Raw genomic sequence first — 12,392 nt, forward strand, 5'->3', positions numbered from 1 at the left:
TTCTCCCTCTGTGGCGCAGTAAGAAACTGCCTTCCCATCCAACCCCCACCCCCTAAAAGAGTTAAACAAAAATTCCATGCTTTTGGTCAGAAAACAAACAGGGATAAATCAGTGCGAATGCAAAATAGAGTCCCAAAGGCATCCGTCATGCAAGGAAGTTTCTTCTCTGGTGCTTCAAGTCTCAAGTTTGAAGGTGACAGTGGGTGGGGCGGCCTGGGCAGTTAGGATTATAGGGTCATTTGCTGGTTCTCATCTATGAGACTGACACTGAGAACAGAGAAAAGCCCTCCGTCCATGAGGCTGCCCAGATGCCAATTGGATCCAGCTAACCACCATTTCGATCTCTGAGGTTCTTTTATCCGCCCCCACCCACTGCCCCTTTTAAATCAGCTGAATCCATTTCTTGAGAATCACATAGAAAATGACTCCTTACTCATCTCATTCAGGAAAAAAAAAAAAACAAAAAAAAAAAAAACAAAAAAACCCTTTCCTCACAATAAAGACTAAGCCCCTAGTCCGCTTCTCTTGCAGCTGGCCACTTTGCTGTGATGAGAGGAGTAATCCGGTTTTGAACTTCAGTGAAGGAATGAACTGCGTGTAAGCATTGACCACAGTGATGTCTGCAAGCCATGGATATTGTTTCTTCCGCTTGTCTTCTCTTTTCTCCCTCCTCCTGTTTCAAACTCGTGGAACCAACCGGGGCTGTGAGTTTCAGGGTGTAGTGTAAGTAAAAGGGGATCGTGAGGGTGCTTGGTGTGCGTTCAGAAGGTGTTGTGCTTAAACCTGACGAGTGTCTGTGCGTGAAGAACTATTAAAGTATGCGTGCGGGACAAGACTTGTGCAAGTAAGTGCAGAAAACCGGTAGTGTGTACGTGGTGAGTGTGCGCGCGCGAGTGTGTCCGAGCGCCAGGGGCGGCCCGCCCGCGCGCCCGCCCGCGCGCCCGCCCGCCTCGGCTTCCCGTGGGCCGGCGGGGCCAATGAGCGCGCGGCGGCAGGGGCGGCGGGCGGGGAGGGGGCGCCGGAGCCCTGCGGATGGAGGCGCGGGCGGCGAGGCGCGTTCATTCCGCGCGGGAGTTGCTGGCTGGGGGAGGCGCAGTCACTGGCCTGGGATTGGGGCCGGGACTCGGGGTGGCGGGCAGCTCCCGGGGCTGGGATGCGCCGGGGGCTCCGTGGCGGCAGCGTTGGCGGAGGCGTCGGCGGCGGCCGGGGGACGAGCTAGCGCCGCGGCGCGGGGAGCCAGTCGAGCCGGGCCGGCGAGCGGAGGCGGCGGCGCAGGCAGAGCGGCGGCCGGAGCCCGAGCGCCGCTTGCCCACCATGGCCGCCCAGGGAGAGCCCGGCTATCAGGCGGCTCAGTCGGACCCGGGCTCCAACAGCGAGCGCAGCACTGACTCGCCCATGCCAGGTTCCGAGGACGACCTGGTCGCCGGGGCGCCCTTGCATAGTCCTGAGTGGAGCGAGGAACGCTTCCGCGTGGACAGGAAGAAACTTGAGGCCATGTTACAAGGTAGGCATCCCCCGCGTTCTCCGACTCCCCGTCGGAGCCCGTACTCCTTCCCGGACATCCCTGTCCCGCGCCCAGCTCCCTACTCCAGCGACAGCCGACTTAGTTCCCCGGTCCCCTCCCCCGCGGAACTGCAGGACACCCAAGGAGTGAAGACCTCACGGGACTCTCCACCCTTCCACACCTCTCCGGTCTTCAGGCACCGGGAGCCTTGTGCTAACTTGACCCGGCTTCAGAAAAGCCAAAGGCCGAGTTTGTACCGGCGCGCCCGAGTTGAGTTGTGTTCTTGGATATTTTGGAGATGCCAACTTTAGTCCGGACACCCGGGCTGTGTCATCAGGACCCACTAGGACCGCACAGAGTATGCGTGACTCTATCCCCACTCGCTGATAGCCTTGAATTCTACCTCTGAGCCCCTCTCTGTTTCTCCTCTTGTCAGTATCCACTTCCTCCAGCTGAGGGGCCTTGTTTAGCTATTGGGAAACGCTGCCCGTGTCAGAATTTAAGATAGGAGTTCCCTCCCCTCCACCCTCCACGGGGCGGTAAAGAGGGGCCTGGATGGGGGTAAGCAGCCAGAGTGTGGGGATTGTGTCAGCTCAATGCTGCTGGGTTGGAGGACACCGTGTGTTCACCTCCTGACAGGCTTATAAAACAGATCCTGAGTTACACTCAGTTCATGAAAATCTTCCTGTACTATGAGTATCTGTCTTACACAATTTGTGTGTGTGTGTGTGTGTTTAATTACCTAGTTTCTCTGGGACTTTCCCAGGCACAATAGCTTTAACCATACCGGACTGGAAACAAATAGTGAGTTTTAATGGGATGGTTGGTTTCTCAGAGTGAATGCTAACATGTCCAAGGTCATTTTGACCTTCCTTAAAAATGTTAATTACTAGCCTACCTGTAAAGCCACCAATGTGGTCATTTCCCTTCTCCAGAAAAATAGAGTAGTTTGAATGACTGTGATTCTGTAGAGGACCAGGCATTAATTTGATTAAGGATGTATGATGGGTTCATTCAGTGGCTAGTACCCTTATATCATTAGAGGATTGGAGCTTTCCAACTATCTTTTGTGGCTTTGTGCATAACCTACTTTGACTTTATCAGTCAATGCATCACAACATGGAGATTTTTAGCCCTTCCTGGAGATTTTAGCCTCCCCAGTGGCTTTTAAAACAATTAAGCAGGTTATTTTAAGAGAGAACAACATATTTTCCAAGACAATAACTGGGTAGAAACAAAGGGCAGGAGTGTTTGGCTGGCGATTGTGGATGAACTGCAAACTCATCTCCCTTGTTGCTTATTGTTATTGATAAACATCCCTAGTGCTTAATGTGTCTTACTCTCTTGTTCTCTCCCCCGTCCCCGCTTTAAATTATATAATTTTCTAGAGAGTTACTTCTGTGATAAACTGTTCAAATATGGATAATGTATTGCAGATTTAGAAATTAAATTATAGTAGATTTGGAAATTAAAGTTGTATTTCAGTAATACATTTTACTTCATTTGTTCCCTGGTTCTTTTTCCTAGTTTCTGATTGTAAAACAAAGTATTAAGTTTATTCGTAAAAATATTGTGAGATTGTTTGGATCAAACTGATAGAGTACATACCCATCCTTTGACCAAGTTTCCAGTTTGTTTCCTACACGAGTGTGGAATGATGTGAAAGGTGGATCTTATCATAATACTGTATCTTCCTTACCTGTTCACACAGGTAGTGACAGTGATGTTAGTTTCTAGGAAACCCTTGTGTATGACTTGAGCTTTAGAAGTGGCTTTCTTTTTTTTTTTTTTTTTTGAGAGAGTGAAAGAGCAGGGTGGGTGGGGGGAGGGGAGGGGAGAGTGGCAGAGAGAGCGAAAAAGAATGAATCTTAAGCAGGCTCCATGCTTTGTGCAGAGCCAAACTCCGGGCTCCATCCTGTGACCCTGGCATCATGACCTGAGCCAAGATCGAGTGTTGGTCGCTTAAGTGACTGAGCCACCCTGGCTAGAAGTGGGTTTCTTTTTTGAATAAATTAATTTTTTCATTTTGAATAAAATGAAATATGGGTGATACATTTCTTAAATTTGAAGGCTATCCCCTTGTAGATATATTCTGACATGAGATGGTTTAAAATTGCTTCACAGAGATAGTTTCTTTTATAGAAAGTCCTAAAAGAGTTAATGTTTATTCAACAATCTGTATATAATGAAATATTTACATTTCAGCCCCAAACAATTCTTTAATGCTTGAACATAGCGCTTTGATTAGCTTCCTAGAAATCATCAAGAAGTGGATTATGCATTCCCAGAAAGTAAATTTTGAACACGTTTGACAATAGAACCTAGTGCACAGTGTACCAAGGCATTTTGTGATGCATGCTTCCTAGTGTTAAATTATGTAGAACTACTGTGTTTGAAGGAGTAAGACTGGTTTTCTGAACAAAACATAATCCTGTGTCTCTTTGTTTTAAATCAGATGATTATAGCAAGAGTGGGCAGTAGAATCACTCAAACCTAGATTCGAATCCCACAGACCTTGGGACAGTTCCTGGGCTTGCCTTTGTCTCAATTTGCTCATCTCTAAATGGCACTGATAATTAGTATTTCTTTTACGGTAGGTACTATGAGAATTAAAAGAGATATGCCTGATAAGCTAAAAACTTGCCACACTGTTGGTAAATAAGAGCTTAATATAGATTAGTTGCTTTTATTTTTATTAATAGTAAGTATTACAGCATGGATTCAAAAGATTTCCAGCACCTGTTATAATTTCTGACCTGTAGTGCAATTTCATATTGTAGAAGTAAAATATACACCAAGATAGGAAGTTTGGTAAGTCAACAAGTATTCAAATATTGTTAGATATTCTTGGGTGTAAAACTTTTCATTTGGAAAGTTCCAAATTAGTATTTGTCTGGTTGGATTTCTCATTATTGCGAATTTGGTTTGCCATTTTTCTTTCCATAATTGCCTTAAAATAATGTGTAGAATTCCAGTTCAAATCAGGATAAACAAGATGATCTGTCTTTAAGTCTACATAGTGCAAATTGGTGATTATAATGCTTGGAATTTGTTTCTAGAGAGACTGTCCTGGGGGCAAGTTAATCTTTAATGGGTTGCATTTTTATTAGTAGAGAAATTCTTCTACGCAATGGACCAAAAATTCAGTGATGTTAAAATATGGGCAGTAGGGCACTGATCAAAGAAATTAAATACCATTCTTGGATGATCAGTGAATCTCAAAAGAATTGATACACATAAAAACCACCAGGCTGAAAATGTAGGGAAAAAATCAGTAATTTTTCTTTTTTTTTTTTTTTTATTTGGTTTAATAACTACTTTGGAACAGCCATGCAGAGTATCTGACATTTTTGTTCCAGTGTAAATGAAGATTATCAACTTTATTAGTCAATGGTTTTATAAATGGGAATTATTTTCAAGTTTATTTAAGTTAATGGTCAGCCATGGACAGCACTGTTTAATCATAAAGAAAAATTGTTTTTAATTTATTTACTAATTTTCAAAAATTAGATTTCATGACTTGTGTGAGATAATAGTATTAATTCATTTAAGTCAAGGAAATGTGAGTTATAGCATAGGAAGATGGAGGAGAATGGTGTAAAGTCAGAAGAGTCAGAAATACAGTTTTGGTGTTTTCTAGAGACCCTGAGAGGCAAATGTAGAATTTGTATATTTATACTTTTCTTTCTCTTTCTGTCTCTGGGGCTGTTTTACATCTTACTGTTACACTTTTCTTTTTATGTTGAAAAACATAACACATGTGCCATATAATTAAAAATTCCAATAGGTGCCTGGGTGGCTCAGTTGGTTAAGCGTCTGACTCTTGATTTCAGCTCAGGTCATGATCTCCTGACTGGGTTCCTGAGATTGAGCCCCACATAAGTCTCTGTGCTGGTGGCACTGAGCCTACTTGGGATTCTCTCTGTCCCCTTCTCTCTCTGCCCTTCCCTCACTGGTACTCTCTCTCAATAATAAACAAAAAAATTAAAAAAATTCCTACATATAGTTTAGAAGCATAGGCATTTTCAAAATTTCAAATCCCGTGTTTCATTATAGAAAGAATGGAGTGTTACAAGGTAGGAAATGTCCTGTTTTCATGAACTGAGGTTGACATCTGGTGGGCTTTTAGGATATTGCTGTTAAAGACTTTAAAAACCATGTTGCATTTTTACAATGATAGGCAAAATAGGAATCATTTACTTCTGCTTGCTTGAGTAGCAGAACTAGCCACTAAAACAGGTTATCACACATCATTGATTAAAAGTAAGAGCAGCATTAATGTTATTTCTTTAATTCAGCAAGTGAAATGAATCTTTAGTGAAGATGGTCTTATTTTTTAGATGTTTTGTGTGAGAAATACGAAGCACAAATATGTGAAAATTAGGGACTACTGAAAGGGAAGATAAATATGAGCTCAGCTGAATATAGTTTTCTAGCTAATGCTTGATTAAGGCTAATACAACAAGAGCAAATCTAATAACCTAATGAAGTTTAGTGGTTAAAAGCACAAGGCTCTGGGCCCTATGTGGATTTGAATCTCAGTGCTGCCTTCTAATAGGGAAATAGGGAAAATTCATCACCTTCACTCCTTTTTCTAAAAGGAGTTGTTAATAGTTCTTGCATCTTGAGGTGGTTGTGACAATTAAGGGAAAAAAGATGTATGTAAAACATTATAGGGCTGGAAGTGCTGAATAAATGGATAATAACTCTATTTATTATAAACCGTAATTCATAAATGAACATTCTTATATTGAAAATAAAAATCAGGTGTACTGGAAAATGAATTAAAATGGTCTTATGATAAATGAATAATCATAGCTATCTAAATATTATTGGCCTTCCTGGTAGCTCACAGTATGATGAGTATATTAGCTTCTTGTAAAGGTGGTTGAGTATATACTGAGTAAAATTATATTAGACATGAGTGTGAAATTCCAGATTTTGCTCAGGATGAGATGGCTTTACACCCTGTTTAGTTGTCCTTGCCTTAAGTATTTTTCATTTTTTGAAGGGTCCTGAGCCAGTCACTTCTGAAATTTTTACTAAAGAGTAGATGAAAAATCAATCTCCCTTCTAGTTTTATGTTGCTCTGAATTTGTCATTCGTTGGTATCTGGAAAGACACTTCTTTCAAAGTCTGTGTCTGGGCTTACATGTTCTATTTGCTCACTTGTAAAATGGGGGCAGCAGTAGTCCTGTCTTCTGGGAATGTTGTGGGCACTGAATGAGACACTGCATGTGAAAACCTTAGCCTAGTTCCAGGCACATGGTGCTTAGTAGGTGTTAGTGCAACAGCAGCTCTGTGCCCTGTGATGGATAAAGATTTCAAAACCTTAGAAAACAAATGCTTGCCAGTTTTGTTTCTTTGTTTGTTTGTTTGCTTGCTTGGTTTTTCAAAGCTGCCTGTAAGTCCCTTTTGTTTAGGGGAAGGAGAGATTTAATATTTAGGTGTAGTCTTTCTCCAATCAGAAAGTTAGGACAATTGCAGTGGAGTCAGAGAGCAGAACTGAAGGTTAAGATCACTTTATAAACAATGAAAATGTACATCAGTGGTTGTGTAGCTTGACAGTAAAGAGCTCAGGAGCTGCTGTTAGAGTGGCCCATATTGGGGTCTGCACTTTGCCTCTAGTAGGGTTCCTGTAAGGATGAAAGGAGATGGGTGTTAAGTCCCTGCCCTCATGGGCATTGAGGACACACTCCCAGTAAACGCATAGACTCTCAGTAAATCTTAACTTTGTGAAGACTGGAGTTTTGGTGAAGTTGATCATTGATAAGTTAAAACAGAAAGGTTTGTCACATTGATGATTTTAATGGGTGGGAATGTATTTGTCTCTGACTAACAGAAAACTCAACACAGAGTGGCTTAAACAAGCCAGAGGTTTATTTTCTCCACCTAACACAAAACCTGGAGCTAAGAGGTCTCAGCCCTACAATAGTTGTCCCAAGGGCATCAAGGAGCCCAGCGACTACTCTCCTCACCTCCCCCCCCTCAAGTGGCTTTTGGCCTCATTGTTGTAGACTGGCTATAGCTATGCCTGGAGGTGCATCTGGGGGTCTGTGCAGGGGAAATGAGAATAAACATTGTTTTCTATTTAAGATTTTGTCAAAGAATTCTCTCTCCTGAAACTTCCATCTATGGTTTTTTTTGGCCACTCTTTGCTACAAGAGATGCTGGAATTAAAACTTTTTTTCCAGCTTTTCTAACCTAAGTAAAGGAGAAAGGGAACCAGAATGGATCCAACCCATTATTTCCCTACAGCGGATGAAGCAGGGGGAATTGTAGCAAAATACGAAGTTGTGATTGAAGCAGCAGAGGCTTGCTTGTATTTGGAGACTGGCCTGCATGGAGAATCCCTAGAGATTTAGATTATTTAGTGGCATTATAGGTAGGTAGAGTTTCTTTCTTGGCATAATCCAGGAATAAACATAAATTCCAAAGACAAAATATCTTTGATCATAGAAAGCTCTTCTCATCCTGCTACTGCTTTTACAAACAGGACCTAAGGCCACTAAGTATTGTAGCTTTTTCCTCCACTGTTTTCTCCATATCAGGTACTGTTTTTTTTTCTTTTTTTGATTGATAATTACACAACAGTACAAATGCCCATTTTCCCTTTTATTACCCAAGATATCCTTTCTCTCTTCCCTTTTCCTTCCTGCTTGTCACCCATCTCAAATTGGTTTTGGAATCGACAGGTTCAGTGTAGTTCATGTTTCTCTCCTTTTGGGTTTTTGTAGATTGGTTACTGCAGTATTCCGGAATTTGTTCAGAAAGATTTAAGTCATTTTGGAGGCAGTTTGATAGTAGAATTATCATCAGATTTGTGCCACGTTTTGCTGTTTGAAAATTTCCAGAATGATGAGCTATTAAAATATACCAGTTGGCTCATTCTTGTTTATTCTGTTTATTTTAAATATAGTTCTTAAAAAATGCTTGGGATAACAGTGACCATATATATTCCTTTATGTAAAATGCTTAATAAACTACCAGGGATGAGGCACAATTGTAATGCTAACTTATAGTGGCTTTTGCTGTGCATGGGGATGACCTTGGCAAGAAACCCTTGTTTTGCTGCAGAAGCCACCAAATTTGATTTTTAATCCTTGTGGTACTAACATTTAGGGCAGTATCCAAAATGCATAAACCATTAATAGAAACATTTTGTAGATGTTATTTACACGTTTGTAAATACATTTCCTGCCTCCCAAGCTACTAATAACTGTAGGCGATGAAAGCATTTAGTTGTTACCAGTATTAAATCGGTGCTGGCATATAAAAAGTGAATGCTCACTTTCTAACTGTAAAGTAGTTTTTCTGTTAAAATGAATAAGATAAACCAGACGTTAGTTTGCATATTGAGTTTTTGTGAAGCTTAATTGCATCTCTTGTGTAGCAAGATGCTTAAATCTAGGATTTGAAAATTAGCCATTGCAGTTTTTTTTCTCATTATGAAAGTAATGTGAACTTCTTATAGAATATTCGAAAGTACAAACAAATGTAAAAAAAAAAAAGAGAGAAACCAAATGTCATTCCTAATCTAACAATAACCACTGATAATATTTTGGGAATCTAGCAATAACCACTGATAGTATTTTGGGAATTATTTTCCGGTCTTTAAAAAATATGTCCACACGTAATTTATTTTTACAACAGATATTGAGTTCCTACTATATATCAGGTACAGTGTTAGGCTTTGGGGATGCAGACAAAACCAAGGTGAATATAGTCCCTACCCTTCTGTGTCTTGTGTCCCTTGCATTCTAAAGTGGGATCACACCCAGTTTTCACTTAACATTGTGTCATGAGTATTTTCCATTTCATTAAAGATTTTGAAGAGCATGGTTTTAAATGGATATGAACTATCCCCTTGACATATCATACTTTGCTTAAACATAGCATTTTTTTGTGTGTGTGTCTGGGAGTGGGAAGAGCCTAATGTTTTTACTCAGATTGCCCAAGATTCAGATCTTGGGCAGATTAATAATTCCTGCCTGGACCAGTAAATAACTTCTCTGAGCCTCAGTCTTATTATCTCTAAAAGGGGGATAAAAGTATCTTCTAAGTTGTGAGGATTAGAAATACTGTGTGTAAAGCACCTACCAGTGCCAGATGCAGTGCATATACTCAAAAAATTGCAGATGATAAATATTAATACTGCTGTCCTAAACACTCTTGCCTAAAAATGTTTTTTGCATCCTTGATTATTCACATAGGAAAAACTCTTACTAGTGAAATTTTGGGGGTAAAGGGCATGGGCATTTTAAGACTTTTGATAAAGTTTGCAAAATTATTTTCCAGAAAAAGTTTCACAGGTTAGGCAAGAAGAGACAATAGATTTGCAGGATGTCTGCTCCTTGTGCTTGTGCTCTTACAACCTGGCTTGTTTGAGCTGATAGTGGTGAGAAATTAGGATGTAATTGAATTACCTATCTAGAGTTAGAGCTCTGTATGTTTCCTTCACTGAAAATTTTGAATGGTGTTTATTTTACTGGATTAACATGTCTTTGGATCAATAGTTCTTAAAATCTGTATGCATAAAAATCTGTATGCATAGAAAGGCAAACTGTGGGCCTCTCTTGGAGATTCGGATTGTGTAGGTTTGAAGATTGTAGTGGTGGTTGGAATCTGCATTTTGAAAAGAATCTCTTGTGAGTCTAATGTAGGTGATCCTAGGACTTTGTACTCTTTGAGAAACATTGCTACATAGATGATGATGATCAGAATTAAAAAGCTCCAGATCCTTTTCTTTCTTTGATTTCCTTTATGTTTGAAGCCAGTACTTTCTCCATGTTAAACCATATTGAAGCATTTTAGTCTAGCATAATTTGTTACTGGCACACCATCGTTTACAGTGGCTTGTTGTAAGGGACTTGAGAAGAGCCCAAGCCTATATATTCCTTTGGGGGGGTATATTGTCTTTATTATTGCACAGGAGTCTCAGAATAAATTTAATTTTCCTACAGACTCCCATTAAGTTAGGTGTAACAGACACCTACCTATTTAATATATTATGAAATAATCTAAAAGGACACATTTGTTGTTACAGAAGTTTAAAAAGCAATATGAAGGGAACTTTTTTTTAATTTTGTTTTTTTAATTTACATCCAAATTTAGCATGTAGTGCAACAATGATTTCAGGAGTAGATTCCTTACTGCCCATTTAGCCCATCCCCCCTCTCACAACCCCTCCAGTAACCCTCTGTTTTTTCTCCATATTTGAGGGTCTCTTATGTTTTGTCTCCCTCCCTGTTTTTATATAATTTTTGCTTCCCTTATGTTCATCTGTTGGTGTGTCTTATCTCATATGAGTGAAGTCATATGATATTTGTTTTTCTCTGACTAATTTCACTTAGAATAATACCCTCTAGTTCCATTCACATAGTTGCAAATGGCAAGATATCATTCTTTTTGATTGCCAAGTAATGCTCCATTGTATATATATACCACATCTTCTTTAACCATTCATAATTCGATGGACATTTGGGCTCTTTCCATACTTTGGCTATTGTTGATAGTGCTGCTATAAACATTGGGGTGCATGTGCCCCTTCAAAACAGTATACCTGTATCCCTTGGATAAATGCCTATTGGTACAATTGCTAGATCATAGGGTAGTTCTATTTTTAATTTTTTCAGGAACCTCCATACTGTTTTCCAGAGTGGCTGCACCAGCTTGCATTCCCACCAACAATGCAAAAGAGATCCTCTTTCTCCACATCCTTGCCAATGTCTGTTGTTGCCTGAGTTGTTAATATTACCCATTCTGACAGGTGTGAGGTGATATCTCATTGTGGTTTTGATTTGTATTGCCCTGATGAGGAATGACATTGAGCATCTTTTCATGGGCCTGTTGGCCATCTGGATGGCTTCTTTAGAGAAGTGTCTATTCATGTCTTTTGACCATTTCTTCACTGGATTATATGTTTTTTGGGTATTGAGTTTGATAAGTTCTTTATAGATTTTGGATACTAAGCCTTTCTCTGGTATGTCATTTGCAAGTACCTTCTCCCATTCTGTTGGTTGCCTTTTAGTTTTGCTGATTGTTTCTGAAGGGAACTTTTAAGAATAAAAACAATCATCTCACTATCCTAATGGCTGTTTTCACTTTTCTGCCTTGAAAAGCAGTCTTGACATAGAATCCTTGACTATTTGCATAGAGTTTATGTAGTTCATGCTGTAGCATTAACTATTTTGTATTTAGCATTTAAGCTAATAATGTTTTATAGTTCTTTTTGATTCTTTTCAGAATTAAAATTTTATAGTTGAATACATTTGGTCAAAAAATTTTATAGACCACCTTATAGTAAACATGAATTACATTGCTTTTTTTTTTTCCCCTTTGGAACTGTATTCTGAGGGAAAAAAGTTGAGGAATATGGTTACCGAAGAATGGTAGTGATTTTGAAAGCAGCAGCCAACTTTAATTGAGCACTTATGTGTGAGACACTGTTCTGGTGCTTTAGGCCTGTTCAGCAATCCCCACCTCTTATGCTACAATCTGTGAGATACCAGTGCTGTGGGGATCCGTGTTTTACAGACAGAAAGGCTATAATGAACCCTTTAAACTTGGGGCCTGGTTTCTTTTTGGAGTTTTTAGTGGATTTAGATACTCATTTTCTCCTTAGGGTTGTTGTAGAATTGAAGCTCTTATGCAGTGTGGAGACATACCACATCTGGATCTAAGATGAGAAACTGTACTCCAGAATAGGTTCATGTTTCCCCAGCTCCCTGCAGAAATGCAAAGGAATGTGGTGGTAGGCGCAAAGGTAGGTTAGAATTCTCAGTGAGAATGCATGTGTTCCAAAGCTCTGCCTTCTAGTAGCTTTGGTTAACTCTTCTGCTTTCTTCTTCATGAAACAGGGTAATCACATCCCTTTTCCAGGGCTGTG

The 12,392-nt window shown here is 40.2% G+C and overlaps 1 protein-coding gene across 5 annotated transcripts in view; it reads left to right on the forward strand.

Moving 5' to 3' along the window:
* The first annotated feature begins 746 nt into the window (after positions 1-746).
* The window catches only part of BICC1 (BicC family RNA binding protein 1), a 277,204-nt gene continuing 265,558 nt past the window's right edge, over positions 747-12,392 (forward strand). For 2 of the 5 annotated variants that reach the window (XM_027062038.2, XM_027062040.2), the window contains exon 1: positions 1,041-1,504. In XM_027062038.2, the coding sequence (XP_026917839.1) occupies positions 1,315-1,504 (190 nt within the window). In that variant the 5' untranslated portion in view covers positions 1,041-1,314. Of the gene's footprint in view, positions 845-1,039; positions 1,505-3,313; positions 4,098-12,392 lie in introns of those variants that run through there. The other 3 variants (XM_053207343.1, XM_027062039.2, XM_053207344.1) reach the window with 3 other exon arrangements.

Source organism: Acinonyx jubatus, chromosome D2 (genome assembly GCF_027475565.1).
Source record: "Acinonyx jubatus isolate Ajub_Pintada_27869175 chromosome D2, VMU_Ajub_asm_v1.0, whole genome shotgun sequence".
Lineage (NCBI taxonomy): Eukaryota > Metazoa > Chordata > Mammalia > Carnivora > Felidae > Acinonyx > Acinonyx jubatus.